General features: G+C 45.4%; 1 protein-coding gene and 1 pseudogene across 9 annotated transcripts in view; both read right to left on the reverse strand.

The window, feature by feature from the left end:
- The window catches only part of AK4 (adenylate kinase 4), a 146,528-nt gene extending 126,623 nt beyond the window's left edge, over window positions 1-19,905 (reverse strand). For 6 of the 9 annotated variants that reach the window (XR_009538908.1, XM_060139844.1, XM_060139839.1 and 3 more), the window contains exons 1-2: window positions 19,681-19,794; window positions 18,994-19,265 (exon numbers count right to left, since the gene is read on the reverse strand). Coding sequence is in view for 8 of the 9 variants with exons in the window: in XM_060139844.1 (XP_059995827.1) it covers window positions 18,994-19,138 (145 nt within the window). In the remaining variant the exon portion in view is untranslated. Of the gene's footprint in view, window positions 1-18,993; window positions 19,266-19,460; window positions 19,517-19,680 lie in introns of those variants that run through there. The other 3 variants (XM_060139840.1, XM_060139842.1, XM_060139843.1) reach the window with 3 other exon arrangements.
- Window positions 19,553-26,339, reverse strand: part of LOC132515528 (CDP-diacylglycerol--inositol 3-phosphatidyltransferase-like) — a 33,119-nt pseudogene continuing 26,332 nt past the window's right edge.

Below are 26,339 nucleotides of genomic sequence, written 5' to 3' on the forward strand. Positions count from 1 at the left end.
CCTTCATCACCCCCAAACCTTTAATACAACCACCTTAGATTAGGAGTCCTCTGGAAGAAGAAGATTAATGTCCAACAAGGAGTGAGGAATGCAGAAGACGGCAGCCCTTATGAGACTGAAAAGCAGAAGTGAAGAATTCCAGGGAAGCGTGAAATCTGAAAAAGGAGTGATTAGAGAGTGGCCAGTACCGTAGATGGTGGAGTGAAATGCTGTGCACTGACCAAGCAGGTGATGGGAACCTGAGTCTTCCTAACTCAACAGATAATGCTGGAGGACCAGCCAAGTGCCACAGACTGTTCCCCAGGGTTGCCCATCACCCACACCATGACAGCACGTCTATGCCTGAGCACAGTCACTACCAGGCCACACATCGTAATGACTCAACACTAACGACCAAGATTTGTGGTTTGCAAATCTCTTTAAAACTCAGATCAAGCTGGCCCAGAAGCAGAAGTAATGAGGAAGAAGAGAAGAAAGCACTTCTCTCTGACTCTGGAAGTCTTACCTCACTAACTAATCTGAAGATGAGCTGGTAAATTACCCAACAGGAAACATAAACCTCCGCCCATTAAACCAAAGGATTGCTTTCAGGCTAGGACAATGTATGCCCAGTTAGTTGCCTCTATTCCAAAAGGAGTTCCTCAATAACTGAGGATGTTTCCCTTGTAAATGAAAGGGCCACTGGTTTGCTGGCCCCTCGATGAAGCTGAATTCTACACTACACTTGAGTGTGGAATATGCACTCAGGTCTCTACATCTTTTGCTAGATATGCACATACATGCAATTGAATGCTCCACCAGATATACAATTTTAGACTCAACTTAAAACTTTCACACTTTCTCCACCCACCAAATGAAAGAAGGAAAACAAAGCAGACATATATAGCTCAGCAACTGCCACAGCTGTTCTCTAAAAACTGGTACAAAGAAGGTGACATACACTCTTTTGAGACAAGAATTTCTCATCCCTTTTTTTTTTTTTTTTAAATGCTAAGCCAGAAGATACCTGGAGTCTCTAAAAGTGATCAAATTCATGCAATAGAGCCACCTCGACACAGCAAAGCACCACTGTCTGGCAGCAGCCAACAAAATGAAGTTATGTTTTAACTCATTCCACTTCTCAAGTATATAACTGGATTCCACTCTTTGGAACATAAAAACAAAATGAGAAAACCTGCAGGTAAATTTAAACCTAATCAAAGCCAATGAAAACTGCTATGGTGATTATTAGTTTATTTAGTTTTACGTATTTTATGCAAAGCATCAACAACACCCACCCAGTTCACGTAACCTTTTAAGAACAACTATTTCTCTTACTTTGTGCGAAAAGCAACATTGGATAAATCTGTATAAGGAAAGAAGGAAAGACTACTGCAATAGGGTGGTGCCCAGCAGATAGCTTGCCTTGCCTATGTAACATCTGGACTGTCAAGAACATGGTTTAAAACATTCTGCAGCTTTTTTTTGCCCTTCACTGGTCACTAACTATGAAAAAGATTTGCAGGACATGTTTATAATCAGGCCTGGGGCTTCCCTTGTGGCGCAGTGGTTAAGAATCCGCCTGCCAATGCAGGGGACAAGGGTTCCAGCCCTGGTCCAGGAAGATCCCACATGCCGCAGAGCAACTAAGCCCATGTGCCACAACTACTGAGCCTGCACTCTAGAGCCCACGAGCCACAACTACTGAGCCCGTGTGCCACAACTACTGAAGCCCACGCGCCTAGAGCCCGTGCTCCGCAACAAGAGAAGCCACCGCAATGAGAAGCTTGCACACCGCGACAGAGTAGCCCCCGCTCGCCGCAGCTAGAGAAAGCCCCTGCACAGCGACCAAGACCCAATACAGCCAAGAATAAATTAATTAAAAAAAAAAAAAAGCATCAGGCCTGTATAACTAAAGGCAAACTGGAGCAGAAGCAGAATTACAGAAAGACTCTATCACCATAATTCAACTTCTAGAAACACCGTTTCCCAACCCCCAGTGGGGTCCTGCCTTCTGTCACTTAGAACATCTCCTACCGACTAACAGTAGTTCCAGCTCCGGCTCAGCCACCATCTGTGTTTGTCTTTCACAATCCCCACCATTGAGGAGAATCAATGTTGCAGTGCTGTTTGGTTTGGCTGGATTCCCCTAGACATAAGCTCAGTGCATGCATTTTTTATTCTCTGGGGTGTGAACTTCAGCAGTGTTTGAAGCATGACATTTGGAAACCTAAAACTGACCTTGATTACGAGATTTGGACGGGCACTCTGAGATAACGTCACAGAAATATCTAGGCTGGGGAAAGTAATCCTTCCACAAGGCTCTTAGAATGCATTTCCTCCACAAAACTAACATCCCTGCAGTAACTACATAACAGACTTGCATAACTGCAAACAGACTTGCATCCCTGCATAACTACAAACAGACATCAACACACAACACATTTGCCTGCAACCAGGGCACTCACCTTGGGCAAAAATTTGGAGAGGGTACAAGAGAAAACAAGCTCTAGTAACCAAGATAGATATTTTAATCCAGTGTTTTCAAATATCAAATTCAGGAAAAAGTCCATGATGAAAAACTATGAAAATTTTGAAGAGGATCCAACCCTGCACACAACTCATTCTCACTCACCTCACCCTAATCTCAGTCCTGTCGGATCTGGTCTTTATTTAAAATGTTGGCATTTGTTCATTTTACTGCATTACACTACCACTTACCTTGTTTATTGATTTTTTTGGCACCCCTTTAAATCTTTTACTCAAGGAAAATGCCTTGCTCATCTCATCCTAGCCTCAGCCCTGCCAACTCATATTAACTTAATACGCACAAGGAAACCCTGTGAGGTAGCTCTACCATTACACAAGAAGTTTAGGGTTAGGTTAGCTACTTTACCCAAGTTCATACAGGTAGGGTGGCCAAGTCAGATTCCAAACCTAGCTATGTAGGTCAGAGCCCAAACTCTTAAAGACTACATCTCAGAGCTTTGCATCGCTAAAATATTTAGCATAAGTGAAACTGAGCAGGACCCTGTGGGGAGCTCCTGGGCACAAAAGCCTTTCCAGGTCCCCATTTCTTATTTGCAGGATAAAGGCTTCAGCCTCCTAAACCTTCCCTGAGTTCCAAAGGGCAGGTTCAAACAGCTACTAATCAGAGAAATAGGGAATGAAGAAACAAAGGAGGCACAATCAAGAAACTACAGTGCAGGGATTAAAGCAGGATCCAGGTTCCTCCTCAAGGGATATGCATAACAATATCTTTGAGTTCTTCTGCAGGAACTAAGGCCCCACACAGGTGGAAGGTGGAGGAACGTAACTTCAGGCTGAGCTCAAGATTCTTGGAGCACCGTCCTGTTACCTCACCACCAGCCAATCAGAAGGAAGTCACACACCCTGCAGCCCTCACCCCAAATTTTGCCTATAAAAACCTTTCCCCAGGGCTTCCCTGGTGGCACAGTGGTTGAGAGTCCGCCTGCCAATGCAGGGGGCATGGGTTCGTGCCCCGGTCCAGGAGGATCCCACGTGCAGCGGGGTGGCTGGGCCCGTGAGCCATGGCCGCTGAGCCTGCGCGTCCGGAGCCTGTGCTCTGCAACGGGAGAGGCCACAACAGTGAGAGGCCTGCGTACCACAAAAAAAAAAAAAAAACCTTTCCCCAAAAACCATCAGGAAGTTCAGGGGTTTTTGGGCACAAGCCACCCGTTCTCCACGCTTGACCCTGCAATAAAACTTTGCCTGCTCCAAACTCCGACTTCTCCGTTCATTTGGCCTCACCGTGCATCAGGCACTCCAACTCTCACTCAGTAACCTAAGTCTCTACAGTCCTGGGTTTCATAAAATAATATGTGGAAAACAATCCAAAGAAACTATAATTAATGACAATCTGGGTAAATTTAGTCATGAGTTGTTCATCGCTGATCCATGTCCTGCAATCTTTAGACTAAGTGATTAATTCCATCTGGAATTCGTCCTGGAATCTTTCTAATTTGTCCCTAATTTTTTAGCTATTCTAACCTTCAGAAGGAGCCAAGGAAGAGAGAGGATCCCTGGACCCTCACTCAAGGACAGGACTATAGAGTTGAGTAGTCTGGAGTAGCTGGTGTCTGTACTTAGGTCTGAGATGCCCCTAGTACATACCCTCAAATACTGTCAGCTTTACAAGGCTACTTGAACTACACTGTGCACTGCAGGACAATGTTCAGAAATACTCCCAAATGACATGTTCATTTAGAGTAGGATACAGAAGTAAATCTATATAACTGTAAGCAGATAGGTTAGAAGGTCCCGGAGAAAAAGAACTAGGAATGGCTTTCTTGACATGAGAGAACCCATTTTGGCCTAAGCCATTTTGTGATCTAAGCCTTGGCCACAATGCTCGCCCTTGAACAGGTCTCAGTAATCAATGATCTTAAGGGAACAAAGGAATGTAGGAACAGAGAAAAGGCAGTCAAACAATAGTCCAGTGATAAAGCAGAGTCCTATTTCCTCCTCAAGGGATACACAGCACAATATACATATTTGAGTTTTGCAGCAACTAAAGCCCCCACCCAGGTGGAGGACAGGATGATGATGTTGACCCACTAGGCTTCAATCAACCAAGACTTAGACCTTTGCCCCAATTCTAAGCTGAATTCTCCTCTGCTCAAGCCCCTTCATGAATATGCATGTCCCCTTAGCTTAAAACTTCCCCAGTTTTGCTGTTTGGGGATGCTGCTTTCAGAAAGATCCCAAATTACTCGCTGTAAAGTAATAAGAAGTCCTTCCATCTCCCATTCTTCACCTTGGTTGTGTGTTTTGGCTTGACACCCACCAAGACGTGAACCTGGCTTTCCAGTGACATAGCTACAATGATCCTGCCACATTCAGCCAGTTGTTCGGAAGGGTGGCCATTGCAGATTAAAAGGGTCATAGTGAAATTAGGCTGCAAAAGAATCTAGAAATGGTATCATGGGGAGAATGGCTGGGGGAACTAGGGCTGTTTCTCTTGGGGGAAAAAAAAGGCAACTTAAGTCAGGGAAGCAGTGCCTAGCAACTATTTTCAATTATCTGAAGAGCTAGTGGGTTTAATTTATGTGACACCAAAAGACTGAAGCTGGATAAGTGGATGACAGTTTCAAGGAGTTGGCTTTCATACCAGTATAAGGAAAAAAAATCTTCCAACAATTAGACCTGTCCAGCAATGAAAGAACCTGCAAGTTGGCTGTCAGCTTCTATAGAGGGGATCTAGCGCAGAATGGCCACTTGGACAGAAGGACTTAAAATCCCTTCCAATTCTAAGATGCTAAGAAATGGAACAAATAATTAAACTAATAGTCATTGTTATGCATAGTGTTTAGTTCCTAAGAACCCTAGAAAACTGAAACAAAACTATGAGCTCAATGAAAAGGTTTTGCACTTTCATCTCAATCCAAGCTGTACCCCTGATTTTTTTAAAAAAAAACTAAGCCCACTGAAGTAATGCAAGTTGAAAATCAGTCTCCCTCTTGGAAAAACTAAATTATGTCCTGGGTTGGTATTTATAGTCACCATTTAAGAAAACTGGGAAACTATACTCATACATGCAATCAATATTTTATAGCTCTCCTGCAAACCACATGGGTTATTTTTACCAAGATCTACAGGGGTCATGTAGGAGAAAAACTACAGAAGCAGTTGTGTTAGAATTTAGGAAAACCAAGCAAAGCAAAAGTTGAATCAGATATGTCAGCTACCCTGGATATTAAAAGACCTTGAGAAAAATCTATCCAATCAGACAAATAGGTAAAGTTAGAAAACTGTCCTTTTTCATGATGACACAACTTTTAAAAAGCTCTTTTACGTTAAGGGAGTCTTCCAAAAGAGGCACACACCTAACTTTAATGTAAGTATTTTTGTTTGGACAAGAATGGAAACAAGACAAATTCAAAGGAAAACAGAAGGACAACACAATTACTAGAGGTCGAGCCCGAGGTATGCATGACTCCAAAGCCCAACTATATTTCCTCTGTGCCATGGAGCCAACCTCCGTGCCAACTACTTGCTATGCCAAACCTACATGGGTACTTCCAAATGAACTTCCCTGAGAAACATCCCATCTAACAGGATGCTATTAGAATACCTTGATTAAACAAATACTTACTGAAGTTTAAAGTCTACCTATTTGTCTGTGGATACTGTAACAACCTCTTACCTGTCTTTGGAAGTTTCACTCTAGAACCATCCAGTCCAGTTTCCAAACAGCCTGAGTGATCTATTAAAAAATGTGAATCATGTAAAGCAACTAGACTCCAATAAAAACTAATTTGAAAAAAATGTGAACCAGATTGTCAATTCCATATTTAAAAACAGTGGCTTCACCTTAGATGAGGCAATGGTATCTTAGCCACAACACCAAAATCACAAGAGCAAAAGAAGAAAAGAACACAGGTAAACTGGACTTCATCAAAATTCAAAACTTTTATGCTTCCAAGGACACCATTAAGAAAGTAGGACTTCCCTGGTTGCACAGTGGTTAAGAATCGCCTGTCCATGCAGGGGACACAGATTCGAGCCCTAGTCCCGGAAGATCCCACATGCCACAAAGCTACTATGCCCATGCACCACAGCTACTGAAGCCCACGTGCCTAGAGCCCATGCTCCGCAACAAGGGAAGCCACCACAATGAGAAGCCCGCATACCGCTATGAAGAGTAGCCCCTGCTCGCCGCAACTAAGAAAGTCTGCACACAGCAACGAAGACCCAATGCAGCCAAAAAATAAATAAATTTATTTTTTAAAAAAAAGAAAGTAAAAAGACAATTCACAGGGAATTCCCTGGCGGTCCAGTGATTAAGACCCGGTGCTTTCACTGACGAGGGCCCAGGTTTGATCCTTGGTCGGGGAACTAAGATCCCACAAGCCACGTGGTGCGGCCCAATAAAAAACAAAAACACAAACAAAAAGATAAAGACAATTCACAGAATGGGAGACAATATATGCAAATCATGTATCTAATAAGGGACTTATAACCAAAATATATAAAGAACTCAGCAATACAGGACAAATAAGCCAATCGTAAAAACTGGTAAAGGATTTAAATAGACATTGCTCCAACGAAGACAAGACATACAAATGGTCAGAAACACAAGAAAAGATGTTCAACGTCGTTAGTCCTTAAGGAAATGCAAATCAAAACCACAATGAGACACCACTTCACACCCAGGAGGGAGGCTAATAGAAAAAAGAAAAAGACAATCACAAGCACTGATGAGGATGTGAAAACATTGGAAAACTCAATTCATAGGTGGTGGGACTATGAAATGATGCAGCTGCTTTAGAAAATAATTTGGCAGTTGCTCTAAATGTTAAACATAGTGTTACCACATGACTTAGCAATTCCACTGCTAGGTATACACCCAAGGGAGATGAAAACATATGTCCACACAAAAACGTGTATACTAAGGTTCACAGCAGGAAACAACCCAAGTGTCCATCAGCAAATGAGAGAATAAACAAAATGTGGTACAGCCATCCAACAGAGTATTATCATGCAATAAAAAGGAATGAAGTACTGATACATATCATATTACCACATAGTTGAATCTTGAAAACATGCAAAGTTAAAGAAGCCAGCTCCAAAAAAAATCACATATTGTATGAGTCCATTTATACGAAGCATCAAAAAAGGCAAATGCATACAAACAGAAAGTGGATTAGTGATTATCAGGGCCTGGAGGGAGGGGGGAATGGGGAATGACTGCTAATGGGTACAGGGCTTCTTTCCGGGGTAATGAAAATGTTCTGAAATTAGATAGTGGTGATGGTTGCACAACTCTATAAAATATACTAAAAGGCGCTGCTTTGTGCACTCTAAAAGGAGAAACTTTACTATAAGCAAGTTATATCTCAGTAAAGCTGTTATATATAAAAAGTGAACAAAACTAACAAAAAACAACAACAACAAACCCCATCACTTCTCATCCAGTTATAATGAAGCCCAAACTCCTGGCCAGCCTGCAAGGCCCTAGGCCTACCTTTCCAGCCTCCTTTTCTGCCATCTCCTCCACACTCAACGGTGCTCCTGAGACACCTGCCTCCTCTCCTCTCCACTCATGGAAAGCTCACTCTTATGTTACAGTCTTGTCACATGGTCTTCCCTCTGCCCAAGTCTACATATACCTGGCTTCCACACGCATGTTCAGAGCTCAGCTTATACATCATCTCCTCAGACAGCCCTCCTCCAACTTCACACTCCCAAGTGGTCTTCCTAGTCACTGTCACTGTACTATTACATTTTCTTCATAGTACTTATAAGGCATAAGGTGTACAATTTATCTTGATTGTTTTTCCTTTGTTTGTCCCTCCTGCCCTAATAGGCTATCAAAACATCTGTTGAGCTGCACTGACGCTAATGAACGTACTATTCAGATGGTGAAAGATTGTAACTGAAGTTATGAAATAGATCATCTCACAGGGAGGTATTAATAAATGCCATGTTAGAGGTACAGATGGGGATGAGAGAAATTCCAGATTAGAAACTGACATGTAGCTGCAACAGCTGTGGAAAAGCTTCATGGAAGTGATGGGACTGAAAACAGACTGAGAAATTAATGGAAGTGTGAAAGGCATTATGGGAGAAAGGTACCTCTGCATAACACCCTCCCCGACCGTGTCCGTGACCAACACTTCACCCACATACACCCCACCGTGACTCATAGGACTATAACGTGGAACCGAGAACTTGAATCTTAAACCATAAATGCTTCAAGGGCACTTGTGCATGCCTCCCCCCACCTAGCGCAGGCATAGAAACATCTGTCAAACAACTAATAAAAAAACAAGTGCAGGTACTATTCCAGAAATCTTACCATTTTGATGAGAAGCAATTTCTGCCTCCTCACAATTACACATGGTTTCTATTTCAGACCTTTTCTGGCCCTTTATTTAGGAGAAAGGAGGAAGTGGGTCCTTTTTTAGGTTTTTTTTTTTAATGTTTTAAGGACAGAATGATAAGAACAAACCACATATCTCTAGGTCACCCTTAAAGCCGAATCTCAGTGGACTTGTGGAGAACTAAGCTGCAAAGGTTCCCTGCCATTCCTGTCCCAGTGTGGCATTTCTAAGACATGAAGTGGAGTTTCAGTAGTTACTGGAGTACCTGCATAGCAGCACGACATAATGGGAAGTTTAATCCCAGCCATGTGGTCCCAAGTTTGAATGCTAGCTTCTCTATTTAACTAACTGTTTAACCTAAGGTAAGTAACTCAACCTCTCTGAGGTCATTTCTTTATTTGTAAAATGATGTATTCCAACTGCCCTGTAGATGTGTGCGTAAACTAGAGAATGTGCGTACATTAGCCCCTGCAGGGCCTAGCGCATGCTTGACCCACTGCAAACGTTAGTTACAACGATCAAGTCACAAGAATTACAGTCACAAGAATTACAAAGTGCCAGGGTCACAGGTTGCTGTGATACAAAAAAGTGCTTTAGTACAGAAAATAGTTGATTTCTAGCTTCTTGGGAATTTGATGAGCAGGACTGACTTTGCATTATTTCAATACCATCAGTCTTTCTGGCTAAGGAAGGGATGCTTGCTGCTGGACCTGTCGTTTAACCAGTACAAGAACTCTTGGAACTTGGAGTGAGACTGTTAAAATATAACATCAGCCATCTAACTGGACTGCAGGAAGCTCTACAAATGAGACCTTTTGTACTATGTCTTAAAGGCCAACCTGAACTAAATACCAAGTGGTGGAGGGAAAAAGGCAGAGTAATCCAAAGCCTCTACTATCTGCTTTAAAAATATATGAATAAAAATGTGTATCTATCTAGTTTGATAAAAGACAATATGTAGTTGATATTATCTGATCCATTGTGAAAGCATACTGTCTAAAACTTTACCAGAAAAACAATTTCTGAGTCTTAAATCTTCTCACAACATGGACCACACAGAGTGCTACTGAGCAGACTAGCATAATACCATGTAACAATTTACTTGGCAATTTACTTGTTACATACCATTCAACAATTTAAGAGGCAACTCTATATGCCCTTCCCAATGGGTGGATTTATAGCTAATAGTCTAGTACCCAGTTTACTAGTTTCATAATCAGTTGCCATCACGTGAGTTCCAGGAAGCCTGAGGCAGAAGATTAAAGGTTTCCTGGTACCATATGTGTATGTATCTTTTTTTTTTTTTTTTTGCGGTACGCGGGCCTCTCACCGTTGTGGCCTTTCCCATTGCGGAGCACAGGCTCCGGACGCGCAGGCTCAGCGGCCATGGCTCACAGGCGCAGCCGCTCCGCGGCATGTGGGATCTTCCCGGACCGGGGCACGAACCCGTGTGCCCTGCATCGGCAGGCGGACTCTCAACCACTGCGCCACCAGGGAAGCTCTGTGTATGTATCTTAAAGGTAAGCACAAGTAATGGAAACTGGAAAAGGTGATCTGGAGCAGGTATAATAATAACCCTTTCCTTTGATGGTACGTACAGCTAAGAGATGAATGAGGTCTGAAACGATATTATACAAGGTGTGATCAAGCCACAAAAGCACACAAAAGATCCCTGTGAACCACAAACAAGCTCTAGAGGGGGTGTTCCAATTCTGTGTGGCAACAACCACCTTTCCTCACCTTGCAGATGGGCTCATTTGTCAAAACTCAGCTCAGGAGTCTCCTCCAGCTCTAAAAAGCCTTCCCAAACCCTACCCCCTCCTAAATGCCAGGTAGGCTGCCTCTTCCCTATGTCCCCAGGACCTACAAACGCTCATCTTGCTCCCTTTCATGACTTCATACTTGTTTGCCTGACTGCCTCTCCCACTAAACTTAGCAGCTCCTTCAGGGAATAGACCTTGTCTCACCTCTTTCTGTCCCATAAGCCAACACTGCTTGGCACTCACACATTTGTTGGAAGACATATTTACAGGACATTCAGCCCAGCATGGTTTGTATACTGAAAGACTATAAATAACCTACCCTCCCATCAACAGGGGACTGGTTAAACCAGCCATTCTCAAAGTATGGTCCAAGGATCCCTGAGGGTCCATGAGACCCTTCCAGGAGTCTGTGAGTTCCCCCTTTAACGACATATCTGGGTGAAGACACATATTCTTCCAATACTTTAACCAAAACAAAATAGCACACCGCCTGAGTGAAGAACCAGATGTGAGAATCCAGCATTCTTCTATTAAGCCAAACTTAAGAGATTTGCAAATACTCATAACAAAACTACTCTTTCTCATTGCGTATGTTCTGGAAAATAGTTATGTTTTTATAGACATATGTTAACATGTAATGGGTTTATTATTGTTAGCTTTAATGAATTAGTTTTAATTTCTCAGTTTTAATTTCTAATACAGTTAGTATCTACAGGGAGAACCTGTATAAAAAAAGGCTCTTTAGGGACTTCCCTGGTGGCGCAGTGGTTGAGAATCTGCCTGCTAATGCAGGGGACACGGGTTCGAGCCCTGGTCTGGGAGGATCCCACATGCTGCGGAGCAACTAGGCCCGTGAGCCACAACTACTGAGCCTGCACGTCTGGAGCCTGTGCTCCACAACAAGAGAGGCCACGACAGTGAGAGGCCCGCGCACCGTGATAAAGAGTGGCCCCCGCTTGCCACAACTGGAGAAAGCCCTCGGACAGAAACGAAGACCCAACACAGCAAAAATAAATAAATTAATAAACTCCTACCCCCAACAACAACAAAAAAAGGTTCTTTGGGGTTCTCAGTGATTTTTATATGTTAAAAGGTCCGGAGACCAAAACACCTGAGAATCGTTGGCTAAAGAAACAATGGTACAGTTGTACAATAAGAGTATGCATCCAGCCTTTTTTTTTAAAGAATGTGGTAGGTTGATAAGTGCTAGTAGAAACCAATGTCGAAGCTATACTTCAAAGTTTTAAAAAAAAGAAGGCAAAACAAAGTATACATGTGTACATTTTTTTTAAAAGAGGCACCACTATACATACATGAGATATATGTATACACAAATTCTTTGGATGAACATCCAAGAAAAGTAAAAATGTAGGTATCCCTGAGGACAGTAACTGGGGAACCAGAGGGCAGGATGGGAGAGAGATCTTCCACTCCACTCCTAGTGTATTTGAAAACTTTACCATCTGCATGTATTACCTTTTCAAAAAATCAAGAGTGGAATAAAAATTATATTGAAATAGTACAAAGCATTAAACTCACATTAAAGAACAGACTTCAATGACACTGTAAAATATTAAATGATACATTGTGAAATAAAACAAGCCATTTTTAAAATAGTAATACATAATATATTCTTGAAAAACAGTCTGGAAGATATACTGCATATAAAAAGTATTAACAGTATTTTTTCCTCCCAGTTAGTGTGATTACAAGTTTATTGCTTCCTTATCTTTCTTGGATTTCTAAACCTTTGATAACTTAATACAAACTATTTCTATAATCAGAAAAAAAGGAAAGAGTTTAAATACATAGGTACAGAGAATTCCCCGGTGGTACGGTGGTTAGGGCTCCACGCTTTCACTGCTGAGAGCCCGGGGTTCGATCCCTGGTTGGGGAACTAAGATGCCACAAGCCATGCGGCATGGCTGGAAAAAAAAAAAAAAAACCATAGGTACAAATGTATGTGTATCTATGTCTGTACTTAAATAAAATATTTAGTAAGCCAAAAATTACATGAATATAGTAGTAGCACCTATTAGATACCTTTACACCAAAACCTTGTCTGGATGTTTGTAAGCTAAGTTTAAAACTCTTGCGGGACTTCCCTGGCAGTCCAGTAGTTAAGATTTCACCTTCCAATGCAGGGGGTGCAGGTTTGATCCCTGGTCAGGGAGCTAAGTTCCCACATGCCTGGGGCCAAAAAACCAAAACATAAAACAGAAGCAATATTGTACCAAACCTCTCATTACCCTATGGTTTAAAAACTATTCTGGGGACTTCCCTGGTGGCACAGTGGTTAAGACTCTGCACTCCCAATGCAGGAGCCTGGGTTCGATCCCTGGTCAGGGAACTAGATCCCACATGCATGCCACAACTAAAAATTTGCATGCCACAACGAAGGGGCTGGCGAGCTGCAACTAAGGAGCCTGCGAGCCGCAACTGCCACACCTAGGACCCAGTGAAACTAAACAATAAAATATATTTTTTAAAAAACTATTCTGATCCAGTCATTTTATTCCCAGTAACCTATCCCAAGGAGAGGATATCTGCTCAATGGTTTACATACAATGATGTTCATAAGAGCATTACTAAACAGCAAATAACCCAAGTGTTCCATACCACACTGGTTAGGCAGACTCTAGTTCAACCCTAAGGTACATCTGACACAGAGGCTCAGGCCAAAATCCTAGGACTCACTGTGCACTGTTTTGCTTCCATCACCCCTCAGAGCCAACTCATGCCTTCCAGTCAGCCCTGCCTTCATACACACCCTAAATCCCTTCATTTCTCACCGCCACCGCCCAGTCCAAGCCACGGTCCACTCTCTTCATCCACCTGGTACCACTCTTGTCACCTCACACAGAACCCCAAGTCAACTTTTAGAAGGTCAGTCCACTCGTGCTGCTGTCCTATAAAACTCTTCAATAGCTTTCCAGTGCCTTTAAAGTCCAATCTTTCCCAGGACCCTCAAGGCTCCACATGACTTCCTTCCACACCCCCCTTGCTCACCAGGCACCAATCATATTCACTGTCTCTCTGTTCCTCAAACAAGCTGTGCTAGTCTCACCTTAGGGCCTTCAAACTTGCTGTCCCTTCTCCCTGGAACACTCCACTCCTGGATCATTATATGTTCATCCCTGCGGTTACTCACCTCCCAGAGAGGCACTCCCTAATCACACAACTTAGGATAATCACCTTAGCCTCATCACTAACTCATCACCCTTTCATTTCCTTCATAACAGGCACCTTTATCAAATACTATGCTGCTTATTCCATATGTGCTATCTCCTGTCTCCTCAATGTCCACATCCTCTCACCTTGCTGTGGACTCTCACCTCTAAGAACAAAGGGAGGGACTTCCCTGGTGGCGCAGGGGTTAAGAATCCACCTGCCGATGCAGGGGACACAGGTTCGAGCCCTGGTCTGGGAAGATCCCACATGTCACAGAGCAACTAAGCCCGTGAGCCACAACTTCTGAGCCTGTGCTCTAGAGCCCATGAGCCACAACTTCTGAGCCTACGAGCCACAACTACTGAAGTCCGCATGCCTAGAGCCCGTGATCTGCAATAAGAGAAGCCACGACAATAAGAAGCCCACACACTGCAATGAAGAGTAGCCCCTGCTCGCTGCAACTAGAAGAAAGCCTGCATGCAGCAACGAAGACCCGACACAGACAAAAAAAGAAGAAAAAAAAGAACAAAGGGATATCTGAGTACTCAAAAGATACTCAAAAAAATATCTGCTGGGGCTTCCCTGGTGGCGCAGTGGTTGAGAGTCCGCCTGCCAATGCAGGGGACGCGGGTTCGTGCCCCGGTCCGGGAGGATCCCACATGTCGCGGAGCGGCTCGGCCCCTGAGCCATGGCCGCTGGGCCTGCGCGTCCGGAGCCTGTGCTCCGCGACGGGAGAGGCCGCAGCGGTGAGAGGCCCGCGTACCGCAAAAAAAAAAAAATATCTGCTGAACGGACTATAATACAGAAATTTTAAATGTTTTTGAAGAAGCCTTAAGAACACAGGAAAATGCTTACAATACATATCTAAGTGGGAGGGGGAACGGTTATCAACTAATAGGACACCAAGTTTGTTGGGGGTAGTGGGGCAAATACACAGAAAAGAAAAAAAGTAAAATAACTTCTGTTGGAATTTCCAAGTGTTGGGGTGGAATTGTGGGTAATTTTCACTTGCCTTTTCAGTTTCTTCCACAGCTTCACATTTTCCAAATTTTCTACAAGGCGTGACTTTGATCAGAAAAAGCTACTTTAAAAAATGACCACACCGGAAGGATGCTCAGATTCAGCTGTGAATGTGACAAAGTCAGTCTTACTGTCATGGGCCACCTTATTCAAGTCAAATAGTTCTCCCGAAGTACATGTGAAAACCCTCAGACAAAGAAACCAGAAAAAGTAGGGGGATGTGGAAGTGGACCTGTAGACCGGACAGAGGCCTCCAAGCTGGTCAGACCCTTGACCTGGGCTACATTCCGAGTCTCACCAAGCTAGGGGAGAAAAAAAAAGGAATATACCATACTCCAGATATTGCAGAATAAGCCAAGACTTTGTATGATCTACAAAAAGATGAACTATTTAAAGTTGTTTTAGATACATTGTTGAACATCAGTCTCTTTAATACTTCTCCAATTCTCAGAAGCTTTCATTCTTACATAAGAAAAGACACACATTTATACTTAATGAGTATAAAAAACCAAAAAACAAAAAACCCCTAAGCCCTCTGAACTAGGTCATCTTTTCAGAGGAGAGGCTCAGCCCATTGACTAATTTGAAATGCCAGTCCCGTCTGCAAACCTCAGCAAGAGCTGCAGTTAATATTAAGAGCAGAAACAGGTTTGTTCTTGAACATCTTTTCTCAAGTCCAGGATGCTTCCAAATGGAAACTTTCCAATTTTCCTGCACTTGAGATAGTAGATCCAGTATAATCCTTAAAACAGGATTCTCACACCCTTCAGAAGGAAGTTTCAGTCACCCATCACTCAACAAAAGAAGGTACCACTAAATATAAATTTTAATAGAACTCACTACTGAGTGCCAGCTCTGTGTGTTCCTGTGTGTGCGCATGCACTCGCGCGCACACACAGGCTCATGCATATGTCTGCAAACAACACACGCACGCACACATAGAGAAAAGCTAATATTCTTTTTTTTTTAATAAATGTATTTATTTTTGGCTGCTTTGGGTCTTCGTTGCTGTGCGGGCTTTCTCTAGTTGCAGTGAGCGGGGGCTACTCTTCGTTGCGGTGCGCGGGCTTCTCACTGCAGTGGCTTCTCTTGTTGAGGAGCACCAGCTCTAGGCACACGGGCTTCAGTAGCTGTGGCAGGCGCACTCAGTAGTTGTGATGCACGGGTTTAGCTGCTCCGCGGCATGAGGGATCTTCCTGGACCAGGGCTCAAACCCATGTCCCCTGCATTGGCAGGCGGATTCTTAACCACTGCGCCACCAGGGAAGCCCCAAGGAAAGCTAATATTCTTTATGACAGACTGTAGGACCCTGCTTCTGGCAGCCTAAGAGAACTCTCCCATCTATTTACTCACTCACTTGCTAAAGAAAATGTAAGCCAAAGACTTGGGGGTGGGTCTTCAAATAAGGTATTTGATAAGTCTCAGCCTGCACTACTCCAGGCAGACTAGGCAAAGCCAACGGGTGACATCTATCATGAGGCTAATCTCAGATCCACAGTAAACACAAACTTTTACCATAAATCATAGAGCTAATTAAGCAAAATGGACTTGATCGCTAGAGGCTGTTTGATCCTTTCTGGGAAAAAATGTAGATAGAATCCGTGACCCATGCCTTCATCAGACTTGTTGAACTCCTTTTATGCATTAGGCAATGTGTCAGATCCCTGTCCTTTAAGTCTCTCAGTGGAAACTGGAACATGGTAAAGGTAGAAAAAATATCCCTCTAGTCCCCAGCCCCTAGAACACTGATATATATAGCAGGTACTCAGTAAGTCTCTACTGGATAAATCAGAAGGCATTTGCTGCACTGCATCATAACTGTGTGTGACTGCAGCAACAGAATCCACAGGCTATGTGCAGAGGAAAGAGACGAATTCTGCCAGGGCAGGTGAGGGAAGACTGCCCAAAAGCAATGAGTAGCCAGCCCTTCCCTGGAGAAGCCACCAGGGAGTGGCTGCAGGAGAACCTCGTGGACAGGAGTATGCCCCAATCCAGGCTGCAGCAGATGGCCTGAGCTACTTTCCAACTTAAATTCCTACCAAGGTTTTATTTCCTGAGGTTTTGCTGTGCTTCATCATCTCCTTCAAACCTTCAGCTATAAAGGGGTACCTACAGAGGGATCCTTGTGCTTCTCTACCAGGAAATTAGGGAAAAGCAAACAGCAGCTAACAGAAAAAATAAATGCTGTGGAATGTTTTCTTATTTACCAGGCAATGAGCCGGTAAGACTCTTAGACCTTCTGAGAGAGAAAAAATAATCTGAGAACACCCTCCAAGTCCACTAGAAACAGGCCACTTTCAAAACGAACCACTGTCCTTTATTCCTCCTCTTCTTCTTCTTTCCCTGATAAAGCTTTTTAATTGTTCATGCATAAACTACGTGATTCCCAACAGAAAAAGATAATTTAAACATTGCAGAGTCACTTCTTACTCCAGGGAGAAACACTGGGAGGGAAGTGAAAGCATTTGAAAGAGAATGAAAACTAAAATTCAGAACAAAGGAAAGTTAAAATGAACAAAATAAAGGAAAACAGCAAGTGGAAAGTTTTCAAAACCCCTAAAAAAGTGCAGAAATCAACTACTTCCCATCATATTCTCTTTAAAAATGGAAAGAGCCACTAATCCAGAACGAGGATGGATGGTGTGAAGCCCTTCATGCCAGAAGAAACAAGTTACCAAGTCAGTTGCTATAGAGAATGCAGAAAAATGGGCTCCCACCCAGCAGTTTCCTCCCCTCATTATGCCTACCACGAGAAGCCCCACCTGACCACAAAACCCTTGGGTAGAGAGCCAGCCTTCCCTCTCACAGAGTTCTCACCCCTGCCCAAACTGCATTCCAAACACGGAAGGAATAAAATGCATTTGAATGTGGTATTAAAATTAAAATAGACCCAATCGTGGTAACAATACCCACAAGAGAAAATTCCAGGTGCAATCTGGTACACAGAACTCGGACTTGTGTATGTTGAGGGTGGGTGACAGGATTCTTGAAGATCAAAATAAAAGCTTGCTTTTTTACAACCTGCTTAAGAGGTAATGAATAAAACTCCGCCTTTGAGATACATCTTAATTACCCACTTTCAGGCTTTTTGTTTTCCAGCACCGTCCTCCACCTACCTCACCAAACTAATCTGTGCTTCTGTAATGAAGATCCCTGGATAATTAGCCCATAATAGGCCATAACCACCTAGGACACTGATGAGAACAGAAGCCACAGTGAAGCACCCCGTCTGCAATAACAAGTTTTCATAAAGGAGTTGCTAATCGTGAGCATCTGCATCCCAGAAGGGCCATGTATATATACCTCGCAGGAGCACCACAGCTCCCTCTCGCCTTTGAACGCCAATTCATTATGAACTGGTGTGAACGTGGGGTGGGAGGAGAGGGGAGAAGGGCCGTACTGAAAGGCTAAGCGAGCAGGAGATCTATAGCCCCCAATTCACCACGCAAGCCAAAGGAGGCATTCTCAAGAAGCCATTTCCAGGGAAGCTGGATTCAAAATGTAATTTATCAGAACGAGTCTCCTTGTCTCCTAACGGCCAGGCCCCGGCTTGGAGAGCAGGGGGGAGTGAGTGGTGAGAGTTTACCTTAGAAGGCGGCAGGGAACAGACAGGCCTTTCAAAGCCACCCAGGGCTCTGCCCAGAGGTCCCAGGCGGAGCGGAGGGTCTGGAGCAGCGCGCGGCTGCGAGCCCCGCGGCGCCACAGGTTCCCCAGCGCGCGGCCCCGCCCGACTCCCACAGGTGGGCGGCGCTCGGCCCGGGGGGCTCGGGCGAGAGGAGGGGACGCTTCGGGTCACCAGGGACGCGGTAGACGGGGTAGGAGGCGGCCGAGGGACGGGGATGGCTTGGCCTTAAGGAAGCTGGGCGAGAGGGAAGCTCGGGGCTTTCAGATGCCTGGATCTCGCTCCTCAGCTGGGTGGTAACCGGCTTCTCGCCACGGCAAAAGCAGCCCGCGCGGAGAGAGGGGCCGCGTGCACCTCCCACCCTCCTCCCAACTAGCCTTGGCCTCCTCCCTGGCGCGGTTAAGCCGCACGGCAGCGGGCCACCGGCTGCATGCGCCCCGGCACGTAGGAGCCTGCCCTACCACACGCGGGCGGGGGAAGGGCGCCCGGGGACCGAAGAGACCCGGCCCCTCGCCGGCCCTTTGCCTTTGCCTCCCAGCCTCACCCGATCCCGCGTCGGCTCACCCCGCCCCTCGCCTCCGCACGTCCTCACCCGTGTTGGCCTTGATGTTCTCCCGCAAGAAGTGGCCGCTGGAGAGATGCTGGAGGCCAAAGTTCTCGGCGATCCTCTGACACACGGTGCCCTTGCCCGAGCCGGGCGGCCCAAGGATGACCGCGCGCAGGAGTTTGGAAGCCATTGCCTTGGCGAGGAGGGGGAAGCCGAACTGGCAACCCGGACAGCGGCCTCGAAGAAGCCCCGGGAACTTTGCTTCTTCTGCCTCAGCCTCTGACACCCTGAGCTCGCGCGGGGACTTGCCGCCGCCCCTGCAGGGGAAGGAGAGACTTTTGAGACAACCCCTCGCCTCCGCCCCGCGCCGGGGCGGCTAGAAGGCGGAGTAAGCGCCACGCTACACCTCCCCGCCCTCCTCGCCCCACGCTGCGATTCTAGCAAACGCCCGAGCGCCCGCCCCTGGCGTGGGCAGCCGTCGGGGGCTCGGAAGTCCACCCGGACCGCCCCACCTCGATCCCTTCCTAAACCTCGCGCCCCACGCCCCGTCCGAGGAGGGAGTAGGGCATCCTCACGCCAGCCTCCCCCGAGTGGGGGGGCCGGGCTAGGCGGTGACTCCAGGCGCGCCTCCAGTCGCCCACGCCCCGGGAGAACTGGGGGTGAGCCGCAACCCGGGTCCCCGCACGTGGGCAGCGTTTGGTCCGCGCCTCGGCCCCTCCCGGCGGCTGTCACCTCCCGGGGAGTCGCAGCGGCTGCCGCCCGCGCGGACGGCCCAGCGCCCACCTCCGCCGAGGGCTGACGGATGCGCTCTCCGCTGTAAGGAGCCGGAGTTCGGCGCCTCTCCACCCGGAGCAGTCAAATAAACACACACCTCCGCCGGGACGCGGCGCTCCGCAAGGCTTCTAGCCCGGATCCCGCTGGGCGGTGCCGCCTCCGCCCGCCCCCATTCGGAGCCCCGGCCGGCCGCGCGGGACTCGCGCCTTACGTAAGCGGGGAGAACGGCTCCGCGCTAGCCGCCTGTCAGTCCGCCCGCGCCTCTCCCCGCCTCGTAGCTCCGCTCCCACCCGCCTCCCCGGCCCACTTGCTCCCCAAGACCCCGTGGGGCCCGCGGGGGCGAAGGGAGGTGGAGAAGAGGCAAGGAACAAAAACCCCCTTTTGCGATCGCCTGGGGACCCGGTCTCCTGTGGAGAGGAAGGAAAAACACAACATGTTGAGCGCCTACTGTGCGTCAAGTTCGAGGCTAGTTGATTTCCTTCAGCAACAACCGTTCCAAGTAGGGTATGCACAAGGGAGGAGAGTAGACTTGGAGTATGGCTATTCATTCATTGATTCATTCATTCAGCAAATGTTTTTTGAGCCCCTACTATGTGCCAGGCACTGTTTTAGTCCCTCAGCATATAGCTGCGAACCAGAGATAGAATCCTGCCCCGGTGGAAGTTACATTCCAGGGTTTTTTTTTTTTTTTTTTTTTTGCGGTACGCGGGCCTCTCACTGCTACGGCCTCTCCCGTTGCGGAGCACAGGCTCCGGACGCGCAGGCTCAGCGGGCCTGGCTCACGGGCCTAGACGCTCCGCGGCATGTGGGATCCTCCCGGGCCAGGGCACGAACCTGTGTCCCCTGCATCGGCAGGCGAACTCTCAACCACTGCGCCACCAGGGAAGCCCCAGCGGGAATTTTGAACTCTCATCTGCCGGACTCCAAAGCCCAGGTTCCTTGGGTTAGGAGGAAAAGGTGGGGCGGGAACGGGGGAGATCATCCAGCCCTCAGGATCTTGCAGCCGACTGGTTCCAGGACTTCAGCAGCCAGGACTTTGGCACTACGTTTACAACTCACTAAGTCCCGGTGGGTACTATCTCCTCCCTCGCCTCCCAGGCATAACCAAATATCCCAATCCATATTCTCTGAAATCTGTTCCCACACCACACACAGCTTTCATTTCCCACTCGGATTTAGCGTGATAACCGCCTGCCCACAAGTCTCCGGCTTCCGCCAATCCATCCGTAATGCAGCTGCCAGAGATACTGCTAAAGTGCAAATCAATTTCCATTATTTCCCCACCTCAGATATTATCGTCCCTTCAACATAAAGCAAAAAATCGTCAGCAGGGGCACACAGGTGCCTTCCATACACCTTTGCATCCCACCAGCTCTGGTCCTCTGCCCTCCTTCCACAGGCCTCCAGCCTCCCGCCTTTGGGAAATCCACTGCAGGGTTCTGAGTGTGCCCAACTCGTGGCTCACAGACTCGGAGGGACAGTGTGGAGAAGTGCCTTCTCTAGACTCCTGGCTGCTCTGTCTGTGTTGGACTGGGGGTGGGGAAGCCTGATGGTATCCCAGGTCCCAGCCCTTCTCCTCCACACACTGATGGCCAGACAGCACCTGTCTCTGGCTACCTGGGAGCACACCCAGGCTGCCAACCCCAGGCCAGTGTTTGTTCCATAGGTTCATCCCCCTGTCTAAAATATCTCAGTGTTCTGTGGATCTCGGGGGGTTGTTACACTGAGCCCCTTCAGTCCTCCTGGGAACAAAGAGGGAGAAGAATTTCTGGGGGTTTGGACGTGATGACAAATCTCCACTGTTCTTCCTGCCATGTGATGTATAGTATATAGCAGATACTTTGCAGTCATTCTCAAACCTGAGCATGCATCAGAATGACTCGGAAGGCTTGTTAAAACAGAGTGCTAAGCTCCACCTCCACCGTCTCTGACTCTGTGGTTCTGAGGTGGGCATTTCTAACAAGTTCCCAGGTAGTGCTAGGGCTGCTGATCTGGAGAGCACACTGAAAACCACTGCTCTTGGGAAATGAGCATTGAGACAGGGGAGCTGTGCGGTCTCATTCCTCTGCCTGCTGTGGGACCTTTGGCCGTTAACGTCTCTTTCTAAATTGAGGAGATTGGATTTAGCACAAGGTCCCCTTGCATTTACCAAGAATTGATTCTGTAAGTTCCCACAGGAAAGAGAGCTTCTAGCCCCCGCAAACTAGATGTAGATAGCCTACCTTGCCCTCTCACCCAGTTCTGCCTGGTTTTGAAATATCTTCACCAATATCACCTTATGGTGTCATGCAGCCATATTAGCCACTCACATGGTCCTAGGACTTGGTCCTTTAAGAGTTTAGGAACATATATTATGAAACAAAAGAGGAGTTGCGACATAGTAAACTTAGAGAAGCCCAGCTGAGATTAGAACCTAACATTTCAAGAGCCCTGAATGGACCTTCCTTGTGCACAGCCATCCTCAGTCCCACAACTCAGCTACTGATTGGAAGCCGTAGAATTGGAAGAAATGGGTTTTGCAATCAAAGGACACCCCAGGATTAAACTGCAACGGCACCATTCACTAACTGCAAGCCTCTTGATCTCTGTGAATCTTAGTTTGCTTATCTGTAAAAGGGAGATAGGACTTATCTCACAGGCTTGTGATAAGGCTTAAATGAAGTAATGTATAAGAGAATTTAGCACAGGACTGGGCATATAATAAATATTTATTCATGAACATCACCATGATTAACCATGGAACAATTATTTAGCCTCTCTGATCTCAGTTCCTGAGTTATGAGCTAGTATGACAAAGTACCTAACAGACTCCCTAGCCCTTGGAAGGGCCAGAATGGTAGCTATTCTTATCACAAACGCTCATGTAATCAGCTTCTTCCTATTTCCTTTGCCTAGGGTTTTAAACCCATTTGTAATATGTATCACAGTCTACAGAATAATACACATCTATGTGTTAGTCCATAGACAAACAGTAAACTCTGAGGGCTAAGGCCAAATTGAATTCATTTTTCTACTTTCAAAAATCTACAGCATTTTGCCCATAGTAAGTACTCTGTAAATGTTGGCAAATCTCCCTCCCCATCCTGACACACTCACCATCAAGCCATGTTGCCTCTCTGCCGCTTCACATAATATAAGGTCAACATTTGTTCACACTTTACACCTTCCTTCATCAGATTCTCACAAGCTTGCAAAGAAGTTCATGTAGAGATTCTTCTTCCTATTTTACAGATGAGAATACTAAGGTTCTGAGAGATTAGATGAACTTCCCAAGGTCACAGAGCTAGTTGGTGGTATTGCAGGGACTCAAACCCAGATTTTCTCATTCCAGGCATAGTGCTCTTATTTGCTAAACTTCCGTCACTTCCATACTGCTTTCACAATTTTGCCATAACCTTGTGCCACCTTGGTTCTAATCTGCTTATCATGTTTCTTTATATCGACTCAATTTGTTTAAATAATTTATTTGGAAAAGAAACTGTATATAACTCACTAACCATAAATAAAAGGATACACTAAAATAAATGCAAGAAAAATAAAATAAAGTTACCAAATTCCAGATGAAATCTACCTCTTGAGTTTCTGAGCTTAACCTTTGTTTAAAAAAAAAAAGTAAGTGTGTTGTTTACCAAGTGTTAGCCAAAACAAAAAATAAAGACGTGCAGCATGTAAATGAGACTTTCTGTTTGTCTATAAACGTACAGCTCAAAACAGAAAGGGAGACTTCCCTGGTGGTCCAGTGGCTAAGTCTCCACGCTCCCAATGCAGGGGGCCCAGGTTCGATCCCTGGTCAGGGAACTAGATCCCACGTGCTGCAATATCCCACATGCCACAACTGAAGATCCCGCACGTGGCAATGAAGATGCCATGTGCTGCAACTAAGACCTGGCACAGACAAATAAATATATAAATATTTTAAAATATATTTTGAAAATAGGATTAGAAAGGAAATACTTTCTTAACATTTAGTTTATTATTATCTAAAGCCAGATCCATGTACCACCTAGAATCAGCTCTAGCTCCACATCAAATTATCTCTTGCTTCATCAGGGAGGCTTTCACATACTTCAAGGTGTACCCTTGAAACGTAATTTAATATAATCTCACCAGGATTTTTTTAAATGATGTGACCACTTCAACCATAGTTCACAGATATTATGCTGCTCTCACTTCAAACATTAACCCTCACACCCCCACCCCATCCCCATTCTTCACACTATCATTCTCCATCACTGTCTTTCTATCATCATTTCAGGCATACTTCTGTTGTATTTAATATAGACCATAGGCACAGGGATATCAGCTCAGTGCTTTGTGACCACCTGGAGGGGTGGGATAGGGAGGGTGGGAGGGAGGGAGACGCAAGAGGGAAGAGATCTGGGAACATATGTATATGTATAACTGATTCACTTTGTTATAGAGCAGAAACTAACACACCATTGTAAAGCAATTATACGCCAATAAAGATGTTAAAAAATAAATAAATAAATAAATATAGACCGTAGGTTCCTTGAACATAGTTGTTACGCGAAAACTGGGTTTGCCTCTTGGTGGGTGTCGAGTCAACAGACACAACCAAGCCAAAGATTGGGAGAAGGAAGGATTTATTATTACTTACAGCAAGTAAGAAGAACACCAGAGATCTTTCCCAGAGCAGTGTCTCCCCAAACAGCCAAACTGGGAAAGTTTTAAGCTAAGGGTACATGCATATTCAAGAAGGGTCTTGAGTAAAGTAGAATTCAGCATAAAATTGGGGCAAATGTCCAGAGAGTCCAAGTCTTAGTTGACTGAAGTAAGAAGAGTCAACATCAACATCATCATCCTGTCCTACACCTGGGTGGGGGTCTTAATTCCTGCAGAAGTCAAAGATATATTATTATGTATATCCCTTAAGGAGGAACTGGAACTCTGCTTTGTCACTGCACTATCCCTTGACTGCCTCTTCTCTGTTCCTGCATTCCTTTGTTCCCTTAAGATCATTAATTACCAACACCTGTTCAAGGGCGAGCATCGTAAACTCATGTTGGCTAGGCTTCGGCCAAAATGAGTTCACTTGTGTCAAGAAAGCCATTCCTGGTTCTCTTTCTCCAGGGACCCCCCCCAATCTATCTGCTTACAAAGTGGCTTCATCTTGTATATCGTGGCCTCCACAGAGTTAGGTATCGATTCCAGACATAGTAAATATCACTGAATGACTGACTCACAGCTGAACGAAGAGTGGATAAAGTCTCTGGACAGACAGAAGAAAGGCTAGTGACTTGGAAATGGCAAGGTTCGGAAAAGAAAGATGTAAAATAATGGAAGAAGGGACAAGATATCAGCCCCAGAGTGCCTGACTCCTTTCTCCCTGTAGGCACTTATGAAAAGATTGTGTAAAAGGGAAGAACAAAATCTGACTCTATGTTGGATCTGTTTCTTTTACTTTAACTTTTGTTCTCCGTTGCTTTTTGTTGCTATAATCGCTAAAAGGATGCTGCCTATAGTTGTTTTTTTTTAACATCTTTATTGGAGTATAATTGCTTTACAATGGTGTGTTAGTTTCTGCTTTATAACAAAGTGAATCAGTTATACATACACATATGTTCCCATATCTCTTCCCTCTTGCATCTCCCTCCCTCCCACCCTCCCTATCCCACCCCTCTAGGTTGTCACAAAACACCGAGCTGATCTCCCTGTGCTATGTGGCTGCTTCCCACTAGCTATCTACTTTACGTTTGGTAGTGTATATATGTCCATGCCACTCTCTCACTTTGTCACAGCTTACCCTGCCCGCTCCCCATATCCTCAAGTCCATTCTCTAGTAGGTCTGTGTCTTTATTCCCATCTTGCCCCTAGGTTCTTCATGACACTTTTTTTTTTTTCTTAGATTCCATATATATGTGATGGACCTAGAGTCTGTCATACAGAGTGAAGTAAATCAGAAAGAGAAAAACAAATACCGTATGCTAACCCATATATGTAGAATCTGTCTATAGCTTTAAGCATACAAAATGGCCTGCTTTGGGGAACCTGCCCCTCTGCCTGAATGTTAAACTAAAGTGCCTTTGTTCAGCTCTCAGGGAAACATTCTGACCCTGTCCACCTGTGAATGGCTGTAAGGAAGAAGAAATTAACACATCCCCTCCCTGAGGCTGACCAAACCAGGAGATATTTTGCAAGACTTCTGGCCTTTTTACTTTTACTTTACCTCCTCACCTCCTCCCCCTCTCTGTTCTATAAAAGAAACTATCATCCAGACCCTGATAAGATGGTACTCTAGGACGCTAGTCTGCCGTCTTCTCAGATGCCCGGTTTTCTGAATAAAGTCACTATTCCTTGCCTCAACACCTCGTCTCCCGATTTATTGGCCTGTCATGTGGCGAGTAGAGTGAGCTTGTACTCAGTAACAATTGTATTGAGAGAAGAATAAATGGTGAGGACTAACATGGCATTATGTGTGACAGTAGCACATTCTTACAAGTGAAAGAATCATCTTATCTCCAAATTTTACTAGTTCACATGGTTATTAACCTATAACATCTTAACAGTTATTGAAAAGAGGCAGCAGCATTTTTTTTACAAGCTTGCTCTCAGACCAAAAAAAAAAAAAAAGTTCCCAAGCAGTTAAGAAAAGAACT

This window comes from Lagenorhynchus albirostris, chromosome 2 (assembly GCF_949774975.1).
Source record: "Lagenorhynchus albirostris chromosome 2, mLagAlb1.1, whole genome shotgun sequence".
Lineage (NCBI taxonomy): Eukaryota > Metazoa > Chordata > Mammalia > Artiodactyla > Delphinidae > Lagenorhynchus > Lagenorhynchus albirostris.